General features: G+C 41.9%; 2 protein-coding genes across 14 annotated transcripts in view; both read right to left on the bottom strand.

The window, feature by feature from the left end:
- Nucleotides 1-366: 366 nt before the first annotated feature.
- LOC130069991 (dapper homolog 3) lies at nucleotides 367-11,470 on the bottom strand. Its single transcript, XM_056234227.1, has 4 exons — nucleotides 10,971-11,470; nucleotides 3,378-3,513; nucleotides 2,725-2,817; nucleotides 367-2,277 (listed from the first exon to the last, which is right to left on the bottom strand). The coding sequence occupies exons 1-4, from the start codon at nucleotides 11,175-11,177 to the stop codon at nucleotides 911-913; spliced, it is 1,803 nt and encodes a 600-aa protein (XP_056090202.1). The 5' UTR covers nucleotides 11,178-11,470; the 3' UTR covers nucleotides 367-910.
- A 3,315-nt stretch (nucleotides 11,471-14,785) lies between these two features.
- The window catches only part of gramd1bb (GRAM domain containing 1Bb), a 205,312-nt gene continuing 194,371 nt past the window's right edge, over nucleotides 14,786-25,726 (bottom strand). For 7 of the 13 annotated variants that reach the window (XM_056234219.1, XM_056234211.1, XM_056234217.1 and 4 more), the window contains 10 exons: nucleotides 24,937-25,083; nucleotides 23,399-23,517; nucleotides 23,154-23,296; nucleotides 22,740-22,843; nucleotides 20,524-20,718; nucleotides 20,350-20,440; nucleotides 20,202-20,213; nucleotides 18,468-18,575; nucleotides 15,206-15,329; nucleotides 14,786-15,126 (listed from right to left, as the gene is read on the bottom strand). In XM_056234219.1, the coding sequence (XP_056090194.1) occupies nucleotides 15,037-15,126; nucleotides 15,206-15,329; nucleotides 18,468-18,575; nucleotides 20,202-20,213; nucleotides 20,350-20,440; nucleotides 20,524-20,718; nucleotides 22,740-22,843; nucleotides 23,154-23,296; nucleotides 23,399-23,517; nucleotides 24,937-25,083 (1,133 nt within the window). In that variant the 3' untranslated portion in view covers nucleotides 14,786-15,036. The remainder of the gene's footprint in view (nucleotides 15,127-15,205; nucleotides 15,330-18,467; nucleotides 18,576-20,201; nucleotides 20,214-20,349; nucleotides 20,441-20,523; nucleotides 20,719-22,739; nucleotides 22,844-23,153; nucleotides 23,297-23,398; nucleotides 23,518-24,936; nucleotides 25,084-25,726) is intronic. The other 6 variants (XM_056234212.1, XM_056234222.1, XM_056234223.1 and 3 more) reach the window with 3 other exon arrangements.

The raw sequence follows: 25,726 nt of genomic DNA, 5'->3' as shown, positions 1-25,726 counted from the left end.
TGGTCTCCTGCCTCTATTTCACTTGTCTTGTCAACAATCAAGAACAAAATAACTTAAAATGGCGTATTAAGTGGGGGGAAAGCTAAAATATATAGCTATAGCAATGAAAGAAAGAGATTTAGGGGCATGCCAGAGAAGCTGAGGGAAGTGATTTACAAACATTACAGACTCATGGTTTTTTAGAGGGATAGTGTACCACAAAATGAAAATTATGTCATTATTTACTCATCCTCTTGTCATTTCAAACCTGTAAGACTTTCTTTCTCATGTGGAAGAAATATTTTGAAGAATGTTGGTGACTAAACAATTGGAATTACATTTATTGGAATGAGGGTGAGTAAATGATGACAGAATTTGATCCTTTAACACATCTGATATGGTCTCTTAATGGGTTTGGTGTGCTTTGTGGGTTTGCTTTGTATCTTGTGGTTGCGTCTCATCAAATCTTTAATCAACAAGAAGAAAGATACAAGAATCCCAGAAGTGAAAATCAAGAAACAAGAATAAACAAAGAGGGGACGGACTTCTAAACAAATCTGAATCCGGTCAAGTCTGGTGGCACGTCACAGCTTCTGAGTCCAGACGCTCTGTTGGATCTCGAAAGCAAACAACAAACTGTGCTAATATACACTCACGGTATGCTGTAGTACAACTGAAAAATCTTGATGCTAACCTTATGATCTTCTAAATCGTTAAAATATTGTTGTGAGCACACCATAAGCACCGTGAGTTTTTAAAAGTTTGAATGAAGAGTGCTCATAAAGGTCTGTTGAGTCGGTATTCTCACTTGAAACGGAGTAGAAGCTTGGACCCGGAAACAGTATTCAACATGTCACGACTTAACAAGCAGATTAAGGGAAGTTTCAAATGAATTTAGTGGAGAAATAGGCAGAGATGTTCATAGTCAGTCTCATACAGTGGTCATTAGTTTGAGGGAGCCTGAACGAAAACGCATGATCTTCTTTTTGAGTGCATGTGAGGCTTTAACCTTGACCACAGCATTGGAGGGATTCTGTGAGGAAGAGGAGGAGGAAGGGGGCAAACGTGGAGGAAGTTGTTGAGGCCAGACCAGCCCTCCGCTCTCATCTGAGTCACTGGACACTGAACTGGTCCCTGGAGAGAAAGTCTCACTCAGACTGGAGTCGGAACCATTGGGCGGCGCAGGAGCGGCCTCTGACCGTTCTTGCAACCTCTGGTCCTGCTCCACAAACTGAACACTAGTGTGTTTGACCGGTAAATGATTTCCTCTGAGTTCATGCGCATCCTCTCTGAATGTCCCCTCATCCTCTTCTTGACTGAGATCTGCAGTGGAGCACCAGAGTCGCTGATTGGATAGGTAAAATTCATCACTATGATGCCTGCCGATGTCCCGTCCCACAGTATGATATTTGTGCTCCGGTTGGGCGGCCCATCCTTGAGAGACGCAACTGTCCTCAGACCGAGAGCGGCAGGTCGACTTGGTTTGTCTCTCTCCTAGAGTTGTCCACCCTTCCTCTGGAACCCTTCTGGTTAGGGACCGAAGAAGAGCCCACTTTTGAGATGGAATGGGTTGGTGTTGTTCACGGGACTCTGGAGTTGACGACATAGGTACGCAGGTGTGATTGCAGCAGGTGTGAATGTGTGGTTTCATGGTATCTGACATTGTGGGACGACGTTTGTTGTAAACCGGTTGATGACGAGGCGAGTCGCTGCTGCTGTCGTAAACTTCTTTAACTCCATACTGATCAATTTCTAAGGAGGATTCTGGCTCCTCGCTGCTTAGGGAAGTTGGTCCAATCTGAGCATTGGGATGGTTCATGTAATATCTGTCTTGGGTCTCGCCCTCATTCCCTTCCTCTGAGAGCGGTGCCCATTCCTGCCATTCCGATTGGTCAAGTGGAAGTTGTGGGTAACCAGGAGGGTAATTGTGTAAGTCTTGCCACCGATCGGGCTCAGAGTCGAGTCCTGCTGTAGATCTGAAGTGTCGCCGCTGCAGGAGTCTCAGGATGTACGTCTCCACACGCATAGCCTGCTGGATGTCCTCTTCGGTTGGGCCGTCATCTATCTTCACTGTAGGATTAGCCTGAGCATCAGAAGTGAGGCTCATCTCGGCTGTAAGGCTTTCATTCCCATCAGCCCTCTGATCTGTAACCCACTGAGGGCTTTCTTCATCTTCTTCTTCATCCTCTATTCCCTCTGCAATACCCTCCAATAGGGGGTATGGGGCAGAAAATGAGCGGGGAAGGCTGGCATGTACTGTGGGCTCCATATGACCCTCCCAGTCCAGCATGTAGGCATCTGTCAGCATGTGAAAAAAGACATTATTTTATGAGAAATAAAACTAGTTCTAAACACCAGGGCTTTTCAAACTTTCTGATGCCAAGGACCTCACGTATGATGATCCCATTGCAAACAACTCCCTTCTTTAAAAGCAGCTAGGCCTATGTTTTATTGTAGACACTTCTATACTGTGTGGGTAAAAGCCAAGGTAATAATTATATTATCAAGACCACAAGTTGATTTTTATTTCATTTCATTTTGTTTTAATTTCTGACCTTTCCCCCTCAATTTTACCTAAGCACCCACCTTGCAGGGTCTATGGGCATCAATTTGAAACCCCTAGTTTAAATCACAAAATACTCATAGGTCCACAGGGTAATTCATAGTGCTGAGAGTACAGATTAATGCTCTGATATAGAATAAACAAAAACTTGGGTGTGAGATGTGATTAAAAGAAACACTCACCCACAGATCTGGGCCTGTGACAGGAGGCAGTGAGGTTTGGAGAGGAGCAGGAACGCAGTGGAGGAGACAGACTTTCACTTTGCTCATAAAACCCTGAGGGATCAAGATAAGTTGAAATCTTATTTTCAATGTTATCATGCTTTCATTCTATTATTCCCAACATCTGAGTGTAAGTTTTTCACATGTGTAACCAATACGCCTCACTATTAAAAATGACTTTACATGGCAACACATTTCCTGACACAAAACCAGCTCATTGCATACTGTAACTAGGTGTGCGCAATACTGTATATCCGTGACCATATCGGAAGTGGTAAATGGTTGGTGTCAGAATGGTTAGGTTGATGTCAGAAGCAGAAGGTTGGATTACTCTTTTTCTGTATCAGGTTACACAAGTATTTAAGAAGTTCCAAGCTACAAAGAATTCTACTGTTCTTCTTCTGAAATATGTAAACTCAAGAAGATCAGAGCTTTAGGAACACAAAACAAAATATAGCAGCCTATATATTTAACATTGTCCATCGCATCTGTTATAACACCAACTATGGCAAATATTGGGTTTTTACCAACATTTTTGTCCATCTGTACATAGTAAAATATATCCACAACAAGTGTGCAATTTTGCAGAAGACTTTCTGAGAGTCATGGAGTACCTGAGCTTGATGCACTGGGAGTGTCCAAATCCTCATCTGTATTCTGCTCACATATGAGTCCTGTATCCACCCTCAACTCACTGAGCTGCTGTTGCAGTGCCAGCATCAGCAGACTGGGGGCACCCTGGAGCCGGTTCTGCGGGGTACAACAGAAAGGTCAATAGTGAGGGAAAGTAAAAATGAATGCATTAGGCAGAGACTTTATTCAAAGTGACTTACATTGCATTCAAGCTTTGCCTTTGATCAGTTCATGCATTTCCTGAGAATCAAATCCATAACCTTGACATTGGGAGCGCTCATGCGTTAATGTTTGAACTACAGGAATGCAGTAACCCAATACAAACACAATAACAGACAGATGTTGCTTTTCCACTGTGTGGTAAGACTCGGGTCGGCACGACTTGGCCTGGTTCGGCTCACTTTACTTTGGCTCGGTTTAGTACCCGTTCAAAGTGGATGGGATTATAGACTGATTGTTATGGTTGAGCCGCCACCTCGTCTACTGACCATGATACAGTAATTTCTTTTTTCAAGTTGCATGCGACGGTCGTTTAAAGCAAGTCGTTTAAAAAAGTTGTGCGAACAAATGATACTGCGGTAGCTGTTGCTGACTATTTGGTGTCCCGTGTCGCAAATCCAATGATGCTGGTAGTGACGATTCTCTCCGACCAATCAGCGATCTGCAGTGTTTAAGTCACATTTTAGTGACTTAAACACTGCAGCAGTGTCACATTTTAGTATCGGCCCGGCTCGATTAGAGGTGGTACTAAACAAAGAACCAGGTACTAGGTACTGTACACAGTGGAAACTCCCCAAAAGTGAGCCGTACCGAGCAGTACCATACAGTGGAAAAGCGCCAATACAAGCACAAATATAAAGCTGAGAGGACAGTTGTAGGGTACATCAGCATAATATAGTTAATATATAGTTAATTTTTTTCCCATATTAACCTAATGTATGCCCTAGATTGCCATTACTCGCCCTCACGCTCACTGTTAAATCTTAAATAATTTAAAAGGTTCGTTACATTGTAGCTCTAAAAACTGGTCTCTTGAATAAATGAAAATAGTAATGATGTATTGTGCATCTACATTAGAATAATCTATAATTATTTGCGTGACAGACGGGTGTAAGATGATTTGGATACAAAGCTTTAAGCACAGGTATTTGTGTGCATGTCACCAGTGTACAGTCGTGTGTGCACCACTGGCAGCAGTTATGTAAGCAAATGGCATATGCACCAATCCCGGAACATCAATAATTTACCAAAGTCAGCACAGATACTGGTGAGTATACTATTTTCTAATCCTGCGGTTCTGGTTTTGTTTCAGGACCTAGTTTCATGCCCCCGACAGCTAGATCAAAACACATTGTGGTTGGCACCATGTTGCAAGTGAACCTGTCTTTAATGCAGTCTGGGTCTGGGTTTTATTTTAGTTTTGTTCATGGTTTAGTTTGTCCAGATTTTGTCCATGCATCACAGTATGTTCCACACCTGGCCTGAATCACCGCTCAGTGAGTATTTTTGGTTTCTTGTTATATTTCGCTGGTCTATGACGCAAAGGTGGTTTAACTTGGGTCATTATTTTAACCACTTTCAGTTCAGTGTTCTCTCAGTTCTCTTTCCCCCCATAATAAAGGGTATAATGATGACAACCAATGTTTGGGTGTAGAGATCCAAGACAGATGTGAGAAATAGACTGGAGAGATTTTTCAAAAGCTAATAAAACAAAATTTTCAGTGGACTTTCAACAATTTAGGTTGATGCACAAGGTTAAGATATGTTTGGAATAACTTTGTTTTATATAACATGTAGGCTTACCACAGTAATACCGGTTACACTCGTATGACGGACAATCACGGTATGAAATTTTATTTTAAAGAGGAGACCTGAGTATGAGTGAAACTTAATTGACATCAGTCAATATCTTGATGTAAAGAAGAGCCTTAAAGGTAGGTTAGCCAAACACTTTTTGTTTTTCTGGTTAAAACTCTTATCAGATCTCTTCACATTCCACACGTTACCTCAGTATAGTCCATGAATGAGTAAATGAAAACGAGTGAGTGAATTCGGACACTGATTGCATTGGAAGTGCTCACAGTGAATGGGTATTTTCTAGCAGGGCTGGTCAACTCTACTTTCCTGCAGCGTTCAGCTCAAACCCTGATTAAAATCACATGTATATTTCTATTAATCCTGAAGACATTGATTAGCTTGTTCAGGTGTGTTTGATAGGGTAAGAGCTAAACTCAGAAAACAAGAGTTGCCCACACCTGCTCTAGCAGCTAGCCGTTGAGTGTACAATATATCAGTTGTACACTCGTTATTGAGGTGCATTATGGCACTGAATGAGTGTACTGTATGAGTGTTCAGCCAGCAGCTATTAACCCTTTTCCACCAAGGCAGTTTGAGTGTTGGTTCAGAGCCAGAGCCTAGTTTCAACACCCAAAGCACCAGCTCTGAATCAGGAAAAGTGGTTCGTAAGTAGCACCAATACAATGCTGGTCTAGAAGTAAGAATCGCCTGCGTCAGGGGCTGTGGGCGGGGTTACCGTGACCAACAAGACGAACAGAAACTTGTGACCGCCATTTTTTAAACAGCAGCTAATCGAGCTAATAGCAGCTCGATTGTAATCTCCGTCTATGCAAATCACGGCGAGCTGCACGAACGCGTTGGATTCGCCGTGTTTGGATGCCAATGTAGGTTCGCAAAGGCATGAGCATCAATAGTAACGCAACGACTGCCATTGTTGATGGAAGGCTTGTTCGAGATGCATTGGAGCTGTGCGGACCGATCGGAGCTGCTGGAGTGTTTGGAGAGCATACGACTCCTTGTGCTTTTGGATCGCTCTCGCAGTGCTTTGATGTCATGCCCCGATCGGTCTGCGAGAAGCCGATGCATCTCGAACAAGCCTGGAGTGTTTGTGTTTGGTGCTACTGCGCTAGCGTTGCTGGGTGACATGATATGTATACAGTGATGTAAGACCTGGCTCTGTGGTGGCTCTCTGGCCTGTGGAAAGGCAAACCTGTTCTTAGAAGACTCGTCAGTCAAACCAACTCTGAACCGACAATAGCTCTGGCTCTGAACTAGCACCCGGTTCATGCTGGTGGAAAAGGGGTACCTGTAGCTCAAGACTGGTTGCCCATTGAAGCGAAGGAGGGTTGAGTCTGGTTAGTACCTGGACTGCTGTTGGAGGAGGTGTTAGTGAGGCCAGCAGGGGGCGCTCACCCTGTGGTCTGGGTCTGTGTGGGTCCTAACACCCCAGTATAGGGATGGGGACACTATACTGTCAAAAAGCACTGTCCATCAGATGAGACGTTAAACCGAGGTCCTCACTCTCTGTGATCATAAAAAATCCCAGGATGTCCTTCAAAATAGTGTAGAGGAGTAACCCAGGCATCTGTCCATCATGGCCTCCTTATCATCCTCATATACTGATTGGCTTCATCAATCTGTCTCCTCTAAACCAATAAGCTGGTGTGTGCTGGGCGTTCTGGCGCAATATGGCTGCCGTCGAATCATCCAGGTGGATGCTGAACATTGGTGGTGGTTGAGGGAGATTCCCCTCTTCCATATGTAAACGTGCTTTGAGTACCCAGAAAAGAGCTGTATAGATCTAACAAATTATTACTCAATGTTGTTGACACCACAACAAATGGCCGTCGGGTCAAATAGTATATAATGGTATTGGGGAGCAATTTAGGACACAGCCTGCTAATGTGTCCTTAATATTTGGTTCAACGAATCCTTTAATTGTGTAAATTAATCATTTAATTTCACTTTATTTGATAAGTTTAATATTAATTTTTAGTAATACCAGTATAATCGGTAGGCTACTGTGAAAATTATAATATCATGGCAAGTCGTTTGTTGGCCAATTTTTCATCTATTAGTAGGCCCATAAGGGAACCAGCACACTGGAGAACGCAGAGCGTTTGATGGCTGATACTGCGTTAGATACATTATAAGGGTTTGGAAAGTCAGTTTGAAATCAAGTAGTTCAATACAGCAAATTGGATTTCAAAAAGCACAACCAGACCTGCCTCTCTGAAATTCCCATTGGACAATTCATAACTGCATCAGAGATAAGTTAACATTTTCTGATATTTAAGGTCAAATGAAGGAACACTGCTTTTTATGTTCTTGCAACACACCATTTCCATTGAAATTGAAATCAGCAGGTTTGCATCACCTCATGACAAAAATAAGACTTAAAAGAATGTGTTCTTAGAATTGAATCGCTCATAAAACCATGGCAACATGGTTTAGCCGCTGAGGTCAAAGCTCAAGCGCATGAGAGAAAGTGACAAGTATAGAAAGGAAAAACAGAGGACAAAGACAGACAGAGAGAGAGAACCAGAAATCCATTCAATACGATTTTAGGTCTGCCAGATGTGAACAAAGACCATAAGCAACCCCAATCCCCTCACTGAAAACATGATCCAGTTTAGATGATTTCAGAGCTAATATCAGCTATTCTCTCTGAAGTCTGACTCAACCTCGTCATGCTTCCCTTGGAGATCTTTGATTCTGCTCCATGATTAACTGTCGTGCGCCGGATCAGCTGGTTTGGTGTCTCACCCTCAAAGGCCTCACGCATAAAAGCATGCAGAAGGCAGCAGTCTATTTGATTATCACAGAAACAGACAGGACCTGAGGGAGATCAGGCTGCATGTGTACTCTCATTATCCGGATGCCGTGAGCGCCTTGCCTTTAATGTGCCAAAATGGGACACACAACCAGCATCCTACTTCTACACACACACACACACACACACACACACACACACACACACACACACACACACACACACACACACACACACACCACCCTGCCCCCACTATATCAGCATACACACACATCAACATAACAGTCCTGAAGTCCAAAATACATCACTAAACTGCACTAATCAACACATCCACAGCAACTACAGCAGGAAAACTTTGGCCTTGAGGGTTGATATGTGTTTGAACAGACATTGTATGTACTGTAGGCCTATAGCTACTGTAATGCAAACACTGCTGGGTTCTCAACTACAAATCTGAACTACAAATAAACTGGTTTATTTGTAAACTTTGTTTGTGAACTGGTTTAAAGCGCAGAGATTAAAAAACTGGGATATAAGGATTTCTCACAGTTACATTGCTATAATTATAGGGTGCATGCATAGGCGTCATTTACGGGGGGGACGGGTGGGACATGTCCCCACCACTTTTTGCCAGGGTCGATATTGTCCCCACCACTTTTGAAACATCTCGCGTCACGGATGTAACAATACAAATAAAACATCTCCAGTTAACTAGCAGCATTCGTTTCATTCATTTGTTAAATAAGACGCGATCTAGCGCTGAAATGTGTTGTCTTCACTCGGACGCGCGCTTCAATCCGTTGCAGAGATTCTATTCGTTCCAGAGAAATCACAATTCAAAATGCACACAAACGTGTCCCTGCTTCTCTGGGTTCTAATCCGCACTCGTATAGTTTTTTTTTCCCTCATCAAAACCGATAATGTTTATCAGTGATAAAGTATATCAAGATTCTTGATATACAACCACTGATAAACATTATCGGTTTTGATGAGGGGAAAAAACTATACCGAGTGCGGACTAGAACCCTCAACCCCCGACACGCTTGGCAAAAATTCTGCCACTGGACTATCACAATACATATGCAACGCAGGCGGATCTATTTATTTATTCACGTAAAAATTCTCGATTCTGACAACATTATATTAGATCTCATTTTACGACCAATTAAACCCAAAGTACCATCACATTTTTGGTCGGACATCATACATTTTTATTTATTTCAATCAGTAAGCTACAGGACATCGTCTTTCAAACCATGACCTGCGCGAAAGAGAAAAAATAATGAATGCGTCATTGTACCCAGCACTTTTGAAAATGCCCTTCCGAATGCGTCTCTGTCCCCACCACATTTCAAACCAAACTGACGCCCATGGGTGCATGTGTAATTACATGTTACCCACAGGGCTGTGAGTGTGAGCGTGAGTGTGAGCACAGCACTCCATCCTCGCTGTAGTTGCCTGAGGACTAGATCAAATTGGATTCATTCTATAATTGGTTAATTAACAGCTGAATTTTGAATCAGTCAGGAAAACAAAACAGATAGATAGAATGACAGAACGATAGATAGATAGAACAACAGATAGATGTATAGATAGATAGATAGATAGATAGATAGATAGATAGATAGATAGATAGATAGATAGATAGATAGATAGATAGATAGATAGATAGATAGATAGATAGACTGATAGAATGATAGATAGATAGATAGAAAGATATAACAGTAGATAGATAGATATATAGATGGATAGAATAACAGATATAATGATAGATAGATAGATAGATAGATAGATAGATAGATAGATAGATAGATAGATAGATAGATAGATAGATAGATAGATAGACTCTTGCTGACTGAACTGAAGGATGTTTCCGGTGGTCGCTGAAGCGGAGCGCGTGCCCGTTGACAGCTCATTTGGGTGATGCGTCTCGAGCGCACGCGCCTGTCCCGCGAGAGTCTGACTTATTAATATTCCGCTCCATGCGCCTTTTGTCTGATCCCTCTATGTGGGAGAAACTCTGGGGAAAAGAGAGACCACTGCTTATTTGATTTCTCTTACCGCCTTTTCACCGTCCTTTTATTGAAAACTGAGTTAGAGTGAGTCCGAATCCCTGCAGGCAGACATACTGATGGACAGGTAATGAAAGGACAGGAGGGACTATGCGCTCTATTAGTTTATGAATATCACTTTGATAAACACTGCTTCCTCAGCCACTTATGCAGACGAAATACGGAGTTTAAAATAATAATAATTAAAATATTTATTACCCCAACCTGTTTCATCAACCGAATTTAAGACTATTTTTAAGCCATATAACTCTTAATGATAATTAGACCACAACATAACATTTAATATTATTTAAAACAAGAAATTCATAGCTTAATATTTCTAGGGGTAGGAATTGATAAATCCATACGAAACGAACAATGGATAGTTAAAGGACTACACGCCCCGCCCTCTTTTCCATTTGCACATCAATCACAGCTGTCAAAAACATTCACGTGCTGTGAAAAGAAATTGTTTTATTTATACAGCACAGCTGCTGCTAAATGGTATTATAGTGGCATATTAGTGTTATAATATCGACAGTTTTCACGTGCCAAAATTTACGTAACACCAAAAAGTACATATTTTAAACAAGCCTCTTGTTTTCTACACTCGTACACACTAATAAAGGACATTTATTGGTAGGCTACGGTTTCATTAAGAACCTTTAACATGATCCATGGACCCCTATGATTCCACAAAAAGGCACTTTATAGTGGCAAAGGTTCTTTAAATATTATTTACGCTACACTAAAGAAAAACATGTTTCTTTCAAGAGCGAAAAGGTTCCTTAAGTGGACCAAAAATGCAAAACAACAACAACAATATGATCAACACATCAACATCACTCGTCTTTTTTAAAAACTTTCCCCAATACTTTGCGAATATCCACATCTCCATAAAGTGATAGTGACCCGCTGGAGGGAATTCCGAGAGGCTGGTTTTCATCACCTACCAGCTGTAGTCTTAAAGTGAGCTGCTCCTGTTCTCTGCTGCTGCGAGCCGGACCAACATCACCCCAGACCGGGCATCCCGGCAGCGAGTCCCCGAGCGACAGGGCTCCGAGAACCAGACTCTCCTGCCGCTGCTTCAGGACCTCCAGTTCACACAGCCACGCGAAACTGGCCTCCAGACGCTGTTGAATCCTCCTGTGCTCCATCATCTTCAGAGGAACCCCGAGGTCCACCAGGAGCCTCCTCACCCTTCCCAGCAGAACAAAAGCAATCAATCTTTCAATGTGATCTGCGTCAGCAGCTTCTGCTACAACTGTGCACGTTTATCACGTTACAAAGAGACACATGTCGATTTGGTTTGAGTGTTTTACCCTAACACGAGCCTCGGTTGCTCATATTCCTGCGGTCGGACAATATTTGGGCATATCAGTTTTGAATCTTTTCCCCTCGCATTGCTGTACATTGAGGTGTTCCCTGCTCATTAGAATATTCCGCCCTTTCCGCTGTGATTGGTTGTAAGCTCTCTGACACCGCCCTCCTGAGGATCTCCCACACTCTTATTGGTCAATCCACAGCTGATCATTTGCATAATATCGTGAGCTCAAGCACAGACGGGATGAATGAATGAATGGACGCCGAGAATATTAATTTGTCTGATGCGTGTGACCGACCGACAGGAAAATGCATGCGTGGATGAGTTAATAAGGATAATTAATGAATACTTGGTTAATACATGGGATATTGTCATTTGCAGGGAGCTGGAGCAAGCCGTCATTCATTTCGACGTGGATATTTTTTAGATATTGGCATTGACTTCGATTAAAGGAATCTTTATTTTTTGGAATTATATATATACATATATATTAAAAAATATGTAGGAATATACGATTTCTTTTAACAAAATAAAAAGCTAGTATGCGTCTGGCTATTACGTAATGAAATGATTGGGTTATGTCTCCATCGCGTGGCTAGACATGATATTGCACATTCTCTATTGTGTGGAAAATAATAAGATTCCGTTTTAATGAGGTGTTAATAGCTTTGACTCAGCTTCAGGCACACTTCCAAATACATGATGGAATTTTGTCTGTGTGTACTTGTAACACTGTGCATTTGAGAAAACAAGTACAATTTAGTAGTAGCCTACAATTTCTGCGGGGGATCTAAAGTGAAGCATTCTAGAAACTTCAAGGGGAAAAGGGGCATTCAGAATAAAACTCGTAAGGTATTTTCCCAGTGTTGTTTTATTATTATTATTTGCACTCTGTCTACTTCACATAGATCAGAGAGCCACTGAATCAGAGCTTCTATTAGACAAAAGTTGTTGGAAGAATGGAAAACTGTGCACAGCACAGTTCTGCTTCCTATATCAGTGAACACTGCACATATTGTCATATACGTACAGTGCTTATGGAAACGTACAAACCAGCCTGGTCTAGAGATAAAAATAGTTCTAAAAAGAAAAGAAAAAAAAAATACAGCAAGTCATTGCTACAGCAGTTAAGTTATGGGATGCCACAGATGGACATCTACAGAAATCAATCAGAACACTTTCAAGAAAATAAAACAGTTGATTTGTGAGACAGTTTGTTGCTTGGACACAGTTGTCATGTCATTCAAGGAACTACAGCAACGGTACAGTGGAAATGACATCAGCGGAACGGGTCTAGAGTCTAATGCACCGAGTATGATATGAAAATTCAAAATATAATTTAGAACAATCTTTTTTTAGCCTAAATACTTCCATCACAGATGCTCAATATAAGTTCATTCTCTAATAGTGACAACACATTTTTCAGTTGCAAAATGCAAACTCAAATCTTTGGTCAGATACATCATGAGAAGTCGCTGCATATGAGCAAAAAGATCAGGCTGAATGTTAATCATCTTTTTTTTTTTTGCTCTGGTGGAGTCAGTAATATTTACTCTTGGAGCTTTTAGCAGAAGTGAACGGGTGGTTCACAAAGAAAAAACAACTTTCATTTCACATATTAGGCATTCACACACACTTACACACATACAGTACAGTGAACATGATTGTGACAGTCATTCATTTGATTTTCACTCAGTTCCAAAATCGCAAACAAACGATTCATCTTTTCTCTCAGAAATCAGAACACACACCCAACAACCTTTACAGATGCACTCTAATGCCAAAATAAAAGCTCGTAAGATTTATAACTGAGAGAAGATTTTAACAGTGAATAAACCAGAACGAGAAACTGTCCAAATGATCTCAACTGCATCAAACGTGCGCTCTGGAATAAGATGCCGGCTTCAAACACTGCACAGAGCAACACTAAAGATGGATTTGAAAGATCCACAGCAAAAACTAAAAAAACAAACAAAAAAAAACTGAAAATCAGATTCCAAAGCGCTGGACTGTGGAGTACATGATTCATATGACATTACTGCTAATGCTTTTCTGGGGAAAAAAACAAAAACAAAACCAGATCTTACATTCATTCATCAATACAATACCATGTGGTTTGTAGCTGAAATATTTTCATATGTCCCACCAGCAATGTGCCAGCAAACACATATTTACTGTATATTAGGCTTTCTGTCCCACAAGGTGTCGACGTAAAGTGCCACATCTCTTCATGTCGTCTCACATGAGAATTTAAATTTTAGTCTGCATAAAAAGGGAATTGTTGCATTTCATATTGTATATAAATAAATTCTAGCATCTATAAATACTATATTTGGTTTAGGCTAGAGCACTTGTGCTCTATAAAAATATCTCCCATAACTTTTCTTTCATTTGACTGATTTAAAATGACAAAATATGGGCGACGGCGGGCCAAATTAAATTTAAAAAATGAATGAACGGCTAGTCTAGTGTTGTTAGTCAGACTCTCACCTCAGACCAAATCAAAAGCAGGAACGGTGCCACAGCAGGGAAAGCGTCCGCGCCGCTGATATATGGTCGTTTCGGGGCTTTCAGAAGCCAGGCGGATGTGTAAACAGACTCCCAGTGGATTGAGCTGCTGGGCAAGAACAAGGCAGTTTGGCTTCATGTGCCGGGAGGAAGACACAAGACGTGCTAAGTGGAATGATTTCAAACCTCACGCAAACACACTTACATTCACCAAAATAGACACGGATCGAATTACGACACACGTCTCAAACGTGCTTGTGCGTGTTGCTGAAGAAAACGCAGTTTAATAATTATAAACGCTTTCCGTCTAGAGCTTTGATAAGTGTCCTATGTACATAAATGAACAATAAATATCTGCAATGACCTCTACATATATTGAAATATATATTAAATCTTGAATAAAGTATATATTTCAAACATATTCATATATTTTTCTTCAAATAAATCAGGAGATATCACAGTTTAGTAATCAAAAACTGACAACGTTCCCGTCTGCGGTGTCCCTTTTCACAGTCTTTCTCTGGTGCAAATACACATTAGCATAATGGTTAACGCTTCACAGAAATGGAAGGTCTCCGTTTTTAGCGCAAATGGCCCTTTTTGCAGAAACTAAGCAGTGAATGAAACCTTCCAGCACAGGATTATCAAGGAAACCAGCCCTGATAGAACTAGATTTCATAATGCTCAATGATCTCGCTCTCACAAATGGAAAAGGGACAGGGCAGCTGTGGCGTTACTGGTCAAAATCAAGCTAAAAAGATCATTTTCCTCATTCTTTGTACCAATGAACCAATAAAAAACACTTCAAAAGAAAGGAGGGCTAAAAATAAAAAGCATGCTTTTCATTTTCCTGACACCCTTCCTCATGTCCATTCCGTTCCTCTGACAGGAGTGTACAGTAACATCCTCAGAAAGAGAACCTGAAAGAAAGCCCAGTCGGACCGTAACCGTCCCACAATTCCACGGGACAGATACGGCCCCACTTCCCGCGGGTTGACTCGGATCCCGTTGGATCGTCCGATGGCAGCATCTGGTCCATCTCTTCTTCTTCTGGTCTCTATCAAGTGTCTCTTTTGTTTGGTATGCATAGTCAAACACGCACAGATGGGCCCTTTGTTTTTTTGCCTTTCGCTCTTATACGTGGCTCTACATTGCACAGCGCTCCCTGGTGGCCTGGAGGGGGACTGTCAGTAATATCGACTCCTCTCCTCGTCCGAGTCCGAGTTGTAATCTCGCAGTCCCACACCTTTCTGTAGGTTCAGTAAGGAATCCTTCATCTGTGTGGAGACACATATGCATACTATAATAATATTCACGTTCAATAAAATCACTTCGGCGTGTTTGCAGATGTTTTACCTGATCCAATAACAGTACTGAAGATTTGATGATCTCTCTCCATTTCTGCAGCTCAGCGTCATGGTACCTCTGCTGGGACTCCAGGAGCTGTGCCCATTCCATCTGTGTCTGCGGCAGTTTACTGCTGAAACACAAGACACACACACACGGTCACTAAAACACCACAACTCAGAGATCTTCATGGGTCTGTTGAGTGAGTTTAAAGGGATAGTTCACCCAAAAATGAAAATTGGCGCATGATTTACTCATCCTGAAGCCATTCTAGGTGTATATGACATTCTTCTTTCGGACGAATACAATCAGAGTTATATAAAAAAATGTCTTCTGAAGTGAAGCGATTGCTTTTGTGTAAGAAAAATATCCATATTTAAAACTTTATCGACTAAAATAACTAGACGGCCGTACGCAAATCGACTTACGCCAAAAGAGTAACACTTGAACTTGACGCACAACGTAACTCTGCCGGAAGCTACTTATTTTAGTCGATAAAGAAAGTTCTAAATATGGATATTTTTCTTACACGAAAGCAATCGCTTTAGATGGCCTTTATTAAACGCCGTAGAGTCGTGTCGAGCACTTTAATCATGAATAGATGCGCATTGATGGACTTCCAAAGACAAACAGCCATTCACTGTCATTATCAAGCTTGGAAGAGCCAGGACATTTTTTTATATCACTCCGAATGTATTCGTCTGAAAGAAGAAAGTCATATACACCTAGGATGGCTTCAGGGTGAGTAAATCATGGGCTAATTTTCATTTTTTGGGTGAACTATCCCTTTAAGTCACTTAATTAATTTTAATATCAGCTTAATGTGCTTTGAATTGACTGCAGTAATTGATTAGCTCAATATCACTGTGGGTGGGTCTTGGTTTTGTGGGAGGAGCTCACAATGGTGGGCATGGCTCAATATTGTTTAGGGGTGTTGCTCAACATCGTTGTGGGTGGAGCTCAATATTGCTGTGGGTGGAGCTCAATATTGCTGTGGGTGGGGCTCAATATTGCTGTGGGTGGAGCTCAATATTGCTGTGGGTGGAGCTCAATATTGCTGTGGGTGGAGCTCAATATTGCTGTGGGTGGAGCTCAATATTGCTGTGGGTGGAGCTCTATATTGCTGTGGGTGGAGCTCTATATTGCTGTGGGTGGGGCTCAATATTGCTGTGGGTGGGGCTCAATATTGCTGTGAGTGGAGCTCAATATTGCTGTGGGTGGAGCTCAATATTGCTGTGGGTGGAGCTCAATATTGATGTGGGTGGAGCTCAATATTGATGTGGGTGGAGCTCAATATTGCTGTGGGTGGAGCTCAATATTGCTGTGGGTGGGTGGAGCTCAATATTGCTGTGGGTGGAGCTCAATATTGCTGTGGGTGGAGCTCAATATTGATGTGGGTGGAGCTCAATATTGCTGTGGGTGGGGCTCAATATTGCTGTGAGTGGAGCTCAATATTGCTGTGGGTGGAGCTCAATATTGCTGTGGGTGGAGCTCAATATTGCTGTGGGTGGAGCTCAATATTGATGTGGGTGGAGCTCAATATTGCTGTGGGTGGAGCTCAATATTGCTGTGGGTGGAGCTCAATATTGCTGTGGGTGGAGCTCAATATTGCTGTGGGTGGGGCTCAATATTGCTGTGAGTGGAGCTCAATATTGCTGTGGGTGGAGCTCAATATTGCTGTGGGTGGAGCTCAATATTGCTGTGGGTGGAGCTCAATATTGCTGTGGGTGGAGCTCAATATTGATGTGGGTGGAGCTCAATATTGCTGTGGGTGGAGCTCAATATTGCTGTGGGTGGAGCTCAATATTGTTTAGGGGTGTTGCTCAACATCGTTGTGAGTTGAGCTAAATAGTATTGTGGGTGGAGCTCAATATTGCTGTGGGTGGAGCTCAATATTGCTGTGGGTGGAGCTCAATATTGATGTGGGTGGAGCTCAATATTGCTGTGGGTGGAGCTCAATATTATTGCGAGTGGGTCTTGATTTTGTGGGCCCAGATTGCAATATAGTGTCGGCCTCAGATCCCGGCCATACGTACCAGATGTGGGCCGGATCTGAGGCCGACCCTATATTGCTGTCTGGGGGAGGAGCTCGCAATGGGTGGCGTGGCTCATTGTTGTGGAGTGACTCAACATAGTTATGGGTGGAGCTCAATATCATTGTGGGTGGGACTTGATTTTATCACAGCTGTGGGCGTAGCTCAAAATTGTTGTGGGTGTGTGTGTGAGTGCAGTCCGACTATCTGCACATGATCTTAGATCTGACTGTGGTAATTTGATAGTCCACTCACAGACTGTTGCTGTCAAGAACTGGTCGAAGGAGAAGATAGAAATGCCAATAAAAACAACAGAATACGAAGGTGGAACCAACAACACCGGATGTGCCAGGAGATCTGAAATTAACCGTGTTTGTACGACTTAAATTTGAAAAAGTCATGCAATGGGCACGTCCTCCATGCTGTCCTCTGCTGGTCAGGTGGAGTATCACAACAACGGAACGGAGAAAAACAGCATCTCTGCAGTATCAACTGGAGGAACAAGCGGTTTCACTGTCTGGACTCTACATTAAACTAAAGAACAGTATGACTATTTCTTTTTGTTGAACAGTTGTGTTGAACATGCACTGCCATTCAAAATTTTAGGGTCAGTGAGATTTTTTTAAAGCAATTAATTAAATTCAGTTCAGTTCAATATCACTTTTTTTTTGTTGGAATTTCTTCCAAAAATTGTCTTGCATCCCACAGCGTTTACTGTCTCACATCAATGCCACTTAATACAAAAACATTACATAAATATGTAAATACATGACTGGCTGCTTTTATTAAGCATGGATGAATGTAATTGAGTGACAGTAAAGAGATTTATCATGTTACAACAGATTTTTATTTCAAATAAATGCTGTTCTTTAGAACTTTCCATTCATCAAAGAACCCTGGAAAAAATGTATCAAGGTTTCCACAAAAATATGAAGCAGCAAAATCAATCTTGTGACACTGAAGACTGGAGTGTAAAATTCAGCTTTGCATCAATCAGGAATAAAATACATTTTAAAATATATTCAAATAGAAAACAGTTAGTTTAAATTGTATTAATATTTGACAGTATTTTTTATCAAATAATTTCGTAATCACAAGACACGTTCAAAAACATTAATAATAATTACTGACTGACTCTAAACTTTTGAACTGTAGTGTAGAAAATTGCTAATTGAAAAATAATCATTCCATCAGAGTGAAGCAGTTTTGGTGTGTGTGTGTGTGTGTGTGTGTTGTACCTCTCATGTAGGCGTAAGCCCTGCCAGCTGGTGAGGCTCTGTGCAGAATACTCCAGCATCCAGAGTTTATAGAACAGCATCACATTCAGAAACACCAGTAGCACCAGACTGCAGAGACACAACAAACCACTGAGCACAGCTTCAAGAAGACCATGGACACATTCAGTGAAGAAAACAAAGACAAACGCTGGTCTTGTGATGGTAGAGAGGGAGTGATCGCATCTTAGTCAAGGAAGTGTATGAAATGTGCCACATAAGGCCTATATTTTTGCTGCATTCAATTCAAAGTCAAACGTGAGATATTCCTACTATTGTCAACAGAAACAAAATGGTAACGTTTTTAAATTGTCCATTGCTTTCTACACTCACCTAAAGGATTATTAGGAACACCATACTAATACTGTGTTTGACCCCCTTTCGCCTTCAGAACTGCCTTAATTCTACGTGGCATTGATTCAACAAGGTGCTGAAAGCATTCTTTAGAAATGTTGGCCCATATTGATAGGACAGCATCTTGCAGTTGATGGAGATTTGTGGGATGCACATCCAGGGCACGAAGCTCCCATTCCACCACATCCCAAAGATGCTCTATTGGGTTGAGATCTGGTGACTGTGGGGGCCATTTTAGTACAGTGAACTCATTGTCATGTTCAAGAAACCAATTTGAAATGATTTGAGCTTTGTGACATGGTGCATTATCCTGCTGGAAGTAGCCATCAGAGGATGGGTACATGGTGGCCATAAAGGGATGGACATGGTCCGAAACAATGCTCAGGTAGGCCGTGGCATTTAAACGATGCCCAATTGGCACTAAGGGGCCTAAAGTGTGCCAAGAAAACATCCCCCACACCATTACACCACCACCACCACCAGCCTGCACAGTGGTAACAAGGCATGATGGATCCATGTTCTCATTCTGTTTACGCCAAATTCTGACTCTACCATCTGAATGTCTCAACAGAAATCGAGAATCATCAGACCAGGCAACATTTTTCCAGTCTTCAACTGTCCAGTTTTGGTGAGCTCTTGCAAATTGTAGCCTCTTTTACCTATTTGTAGTGGAGATGAGTGGTACCCGATGGGGTCTTCTGCTGTTGTAGCCCGTCCGCCTCAAGGTTGTGCGTGTTGTTGCTTCACAAATGCTTTGCTGCATACCTCGGTTGTAACGAGTGGTTATTTCAGTCAAAGTCGCTCTTCTATCAGCTTGAATCAGTCGGCCCATTCTCCTCTGACCTCTAGCATCAACAAGGCATTTTCGCCCACAGGATTGCCGCATACTGGATGTTTTCCCTTTTCACACCATTCTTTGTAAACCCTAGAAATAGTTGTGCGTGAAAATCCCAGTAACTGACCAGATTGTGAAATACTCAGACCGGCCGTCTGGCACCAACAACCATGCCACGCTCAAAATTGCTTAAATCACCTTTCTTTCCCATTCTGACATTCAGTTTGGAGTTCAGGAGATTGTCTTGACCAGGACCACACCCCTAAATGCATTGAAGCAACTGCCATGTGATTGGTTGATTAGATAATTGCATTAATGAGAAATTGAACAGGTGTTCGTAATAATCCTTTAGGTGAGTGTATGTTATAAATTCTAAATTCGGACCTGTTGCTTTGAATCGAGTGCAGCATAAAACTGATAAAGGGGAACCAAGAAAATGGACTAGAATGACAGTATGTGATTTTTTTTTATAGAATGGATAAATATTTGACATCAGTAAAGGAATGTACCTTATACAGATCCTAAGGCCAACCACAAGAGGCAAAACCAAAAAAAAAAGAAAAGAAAAAAGTTTCACCAAGTCAGATTTATAAAAACAAACATAAAAATGAATAAACTCATGTCAGTACTAGTATAAGCAAAATTAGTACTACTTACACAAAGCTGATGATGAGTAATGGTTTAGAGAGGTTGCTGAAAATCCCGGCCCCTGGCATGTGCTCAGCAATATGTCTTGTCTGAGTGGAACCTGCACATGCAAATGCAAATATCATATAAATTTAAACCTAAAATATGTAGTGTTTGTGAATATTTGGATGTGCATGAGCTCACCTGCCACGTGTTTGATGCGGTGGATGACCTCGTCGTCTGTTGGTGTGGTAACAGGGCTGAGCGTCTCATCTAGATGGGCTGTGCGGAGGTGAGCGAGACCCCTTTTCCTCCGCCTCAGGGTGGAGTTCTTCACTGCTTTAGGAGACAGTCTGTGGCTTTCCATTACAGCGTCCTCCATCTTTGCTAACTCCAGCTCTGACAAATCAACAGCACTTATTTACTGGTACCGATTTATTTTGGTGATAATTATTTATTTTTAGTTGCGACAAACCACCACTAAAAAGTGGGACCTGATATTGTTGTGGGCGGAGTTCAATTTTGTTATGGGTGGAGTTCAATTTTGTTATGGGTGGAGCTTAATTTTGTTTTGGGTGGAGCTAAATGTTGCTGTGGGTGGGGCTAAATGTTGCTGTGGGTGGAGCTAAATGTTGCTGTGGGTGGGGCTCAATGTTGCAGTGGGTGGGGCTAAATGTTGCTGTGGGTGGGGCTCAATGTTGCTGTGGGTGGGGCTCAATGTTGCAGTGGGTGGGGCTAAATGTTGCTGTGGGTGGAGCTAAATGTTGCTGTGGGTGGGGCTCAATGTTGCTGTGGGTGGAGCTAAATGTTTCTGTGGGTGGGGCTCAATTTTGTTGAGGGTGGGGCTCAATGTTGCTGTGGGTGGAGCTAAATGTTGCTGTGGGTGGGGCTCAATGTTGCTGTGGGTGAAGCTAAATGTTGCTGTGGGTGAAGCTAAATGTTTCTGTGGGTGGGGCTCAATTTTGTTGAGGGTGGGGCTCAATGTTGCTGTGGGTGGAGCTAAATGTTTCTGTGGGTGGGGCTCAATGGTGCTGTGGGTGGGGCTCAATGTTGCTGTGGGTGAAGCTAAATGTTTCTGTGGGTGGGGCTCAATTTTGTTGAGGGTGGGGCTCAATGTTGCTGTGGGTGGGGCTCAATGTTGCTGTGGGTGGAGCTAAATGTTGCTGTGGGTGGGGCTCAATGTTGCTGTGGGTGGAGCTAAATGTTGCTGTGGGTGGGGCTCAATGTTGTTGTGGGTGGAGCTAAATGTTGCTGTGGGTGAAGCTAAATGTTGCTGTGGGTGAAGCTAAATGTTTCTGTGGGTGGGGCTCAATTTTGTTGAGGGTGGGGCTCAATGTTGCTGTGGGTGGGGCTCAACGTTACTGTGGGTGGAGCTAAATGTTGCTGTGGGTGGAGCTCAATGTTGCTGTGGGTGAAGCTAAATGTTGCTGTGGGTGAAGCTAAATGTTGCTGTGGGTGAAGCTAAATGTTTCTGTGGGTGGGGCTCAATTTTGTTGAGGGTGGGGCTCAATGTTGCTGTGGGTGGGGCTCAACGTTACTGTGGGTGGAGCTAAATGTTGCTGTGGGTGGAGCTCAATGTTGCTGTGGGTGAAGCTAAATGTTGCTGTGGGTGGAGCTCAATGTTGCTGTGGGTGGAGCTAAATGTTGCTGTGGGTGGAGCTCAATGTTGCTGTGGGTGGGGCTCAATGTTGCTGTGGGTGGGGCTCAACGTTACTGTGGGTGGAGCTAAATGTTGCTGTGGGTGGAGCTCAATGTTGCTGTGGGTGGAGCTCAATGTTGCTGTGGGTGGAGCTCAATGTTGCTGTGGGTGGGGCTCAATGTTGCTGTGGGTGGGGCTCAACGTTACTGTGGGTGGAGCTCAATGTTGCTGTGGGTGGAGCTCAATGTTGCTGTGGGTGGAGCTCAATGTTGCTGTGGGTGGAGCTAAATGTTGCTGTGGGTGAAGCTAAATGTTGCTGTGGGTGGGGCTCAATATTGCTGTGGGCTATTGTAGTGGATTGGACTTGATATTGTTTATTCTTTTAAAATAAATTAATACTTTTATTAAGCAAGGACACATTAAAATGATCAAAAGTGACCATATTTATAATGTTAGGAAAGATTTTTATTTCAAATAAATGCTGTTCTTTTAAACATTCAATAATCGAAGAATCCTAGAAAAAAATATATCACTGTTTCCACAAATATATTAAGCAGCACAGCTGTTTTAACATCGATAATAATAAGAAATGTTGTAGAAGGAGCTCAAGTTTCTAATGGGTTGAGCTAAATATTGTTGTGTATGGGACTTGATATTGTTGCGTGTGAAGTTCTATTGTTGTAGGTGGAGCTCAAGAAGGTTGTGGTTAGGGCTCAAGATAGTTGTAAGTGGAGCTCATTATGGCTGTAGGTGGTTCATAATGGTTGAAATCGAGTCTTACCAAGGCTTTTAAAGTTCTCATCTAGCCCACTCCAGAAGTTCTTCTCGATGAAGCCCTTCACCAGACCCCATGGCTGTTTCCTGTACCTCAGTTCTGTAGAAACCCTGAAGACAGACGAATCACACCATTGTCAACACACACCTGTAGTAGTGACTTGTATAATCCCCATGGAGAAAATGTTGTTTCAGTAAGTTTCAACATGCATTCATACAGAAAATAAACAATGTACTTAAATATGAAAATCAAACCATATAAAAATTTCAATTAAGCATTTTACTGCCTCTGGCAAGAAGGAACCCCTTTTTTTTTTTTTTTTTTTTTACACTGGCATCCTAAATCTCCGACCCGAAGGTAATAGTGAAGCCTCTCTCTGTTTGACTTTGGCCATAAAACCACCATCCTGTTCACCCGTACCTCAGCCGACACTTGTTCTTGGCCACACGTGTTAGCATGTAGCGGTTTAGGGTGTAAAAGTAGTCATGGTACGGCACGTCATGAGTGATGACTTCCGCATCAATGATGTAGCACTCACTCTCCTGGCTGGCCTTATACAGGGTCTAATTCAGAGGGAAGTTGAATTTCAAACATATTCAACAAAACACACAACTTGCAAAAACAAATAATCCAAAGAACAGAACTGAGGAGAAGTGCAGTCTCACCTGAGTCTCAGTAACTGTAGCTGTTTTAGGAGCCAGAGGGTTGGTCAGGGAGATTGTGTACATGATATCTCTCGTCTGATTTCCCGCATCCTCCTTCTTCCAAGGGTGATACACCACATCTGTGAATGGATGTGTGAAAATTTAACATAGAACCAATACAAGCATTTCAGAAGCAGGGTTATTTTAGTTACCTAATATATAAAAAAACAAATAAAAAATAAATGTTTCACTTTTTCAACTTTAGTTAGTGTGTAATGTTAGCCTGGGTTTCCCCATGCTGCCTTTGCGCAGCGCGATGTTATTCACGCTGCTAGGCAGTCTGGATACCATGGAGCAAATTTTCGCCTCAGCGAGGGAACCAATCACAGAACGGGGAGGGAGCGGCAAGACGATGACGACGTCTATGCGACACACCGAAGCAGTTTGTTTATACCTATGGATCCAACATGGCAGCAGACGCGAAGTTACCTTTCGATGTAGCCTTAGATATTGTTCTACGTAGTTTAGAACGCAAATAAATCTCTGACCCATCGTCTTCTTCATCGTCTAATTTCTGTCGCTCTACATACGTCATCTGGTATAATTGAAACGATTGGCTATGAGCTACGTACAGGCGCATTTGATAGACATTCGTAGCACCCAATAAACGGCTCTGGGCGTTCGTAAACCACGCCTCAAATACGAGAAAATGAACATGTGGTTCCCAGACCACGTCTCAATGTCAATGAGACGTGGTCTGACGTTAGCCAGGCTAGTGTAATGTTGCTTTTTGAGCATAAAATATCTCAAAGTTCACTCCAAAGGGAGATATTCTCTTTAACAGAAAACACTTTTCAAGAACTACAACAAACGGCTTGTTTTTGGCAACAGTGCACTTCTTCCAGATTGTGTGTCACACAAATTTAAATAATCCCTGGTTGAGCTGCACTAGAGAGGAGATAGAAGGTCCTTCTGGATCGCTTTCTGAAACACCAATATGCTATTATAATGGGAAAAAAAATTGATCCTAGACCAGCTTTTCCCTCTAAAAGCAACCAGAAGCAGCAGCAGTTTGACTGAGAAAAGTCCAAACCTTCGTTTGTTGTTCTTATACTATTTTCATTGGTTATTTTCATTCATAAATGGATTTAGTTGTTTTCATGAAACTGGCTGACAATAAATGGCATTTAACTAATCTTAATTGTCAAATTATTTTTATTCCATGTAGGCCTATGGTAAAATGATGTAATTTGAGAGTAGGCATTGAGGTCCACTCACTCGCCTCGCCACTGATAAAAACTATAATAGTGTCTCAATGGTACTAATATAACACTGATCAGAATTATTCTAGACGTGCAGTTAAGTATTGAAACAGATAATACTTCTCAAACTCAAATATTTAATAATTTGGCAAGTAGCCAACTAATAATCAGGATAATATACAGTGAGCCGGAGTTTATTGAAGAATAAAGCTCCTCATGGTCTTGATCACTCTATCAGAGTTTATTTTGGATCGTCCATCAGTTCAGTGAGATGAGATGCTTATGAAGGGTTCTGACCTGTGAATCTCCTCTGGTCCATAAAGTCTGTCATGAACTGGGACTCCGTGAAGAGGATGCCGTACAGCTTATCAACACTGAATTTATACACCTCATTAATGTAGTGACGGCCATTCAGATCTTCGTGGAACGCTTGAACCTCATCTCCTGAACACACATTCAAGAGACACATAAAGATCAACTGTACTGCACTACTCAAGTATTGCCATCAAATTATGTGTAGAGTCTCTTTTCACAATTCGAATGACATTTCCAGAGTGGGACAGAATATGTATTTATGACTTCTGAATATGTATCTACATGTATTAAAGATACACTATGTAACTTTTGGCGCTTTAGCGGTTAATAAACAAAACTGCATGTGTCTTGTGGAAGAACATTGTAGCCTGAGCTAATACTCTCTGTTTATGTATATGACGAATCACAAAGGTAACTTTATTGTTTATAAAAACTTGAAACCAGTGTTCAAAAGTTTGTGTTTTCAGGCCCCCAAAACGCCACTGTCGTGTAAATAAACGTCCAAAACGCATAAAAAGTTTTCAGTTTTTGGAAACGGTGTCGTGTAAACGGCCCCAACAATAGTCTGAATATAAACACTTATTATAGGTGTATCATAGTGATTGAGGATCAGACAAAAACATGGGTTGGAAAATGGATTCATGCTCATTATATACATTTTGAACCAAAAAAAGTTACAAAGTACCTTTAAGCTGCAACAATTCATTGATAAAATTAATAAAAATGTGCAACATTTTTGTGTTGCTGACAAACTGTGGAAACATTTTGATAT

Source organism: Rhinichthys klamathensis, unplaced genomic scaffold (genome assembly GCF_029890125.1).
Source record: "Rhinichthys klamathensis goyatoka isolate OS25496 unplaced genomic scaffold, OSU_Roscu_1.1 h1tg000391l_1, whole genome shotgun sequence".
NCBI lineage: Eukaryota > Metazoa > Chordata > Actinopteri > Cypriniformes > Leuciscidae > Rhinichthys > Rhinichthys klamathensis.
This window is presented reverse-complemented; position numbering and strand designations above follow the sequence as displayed.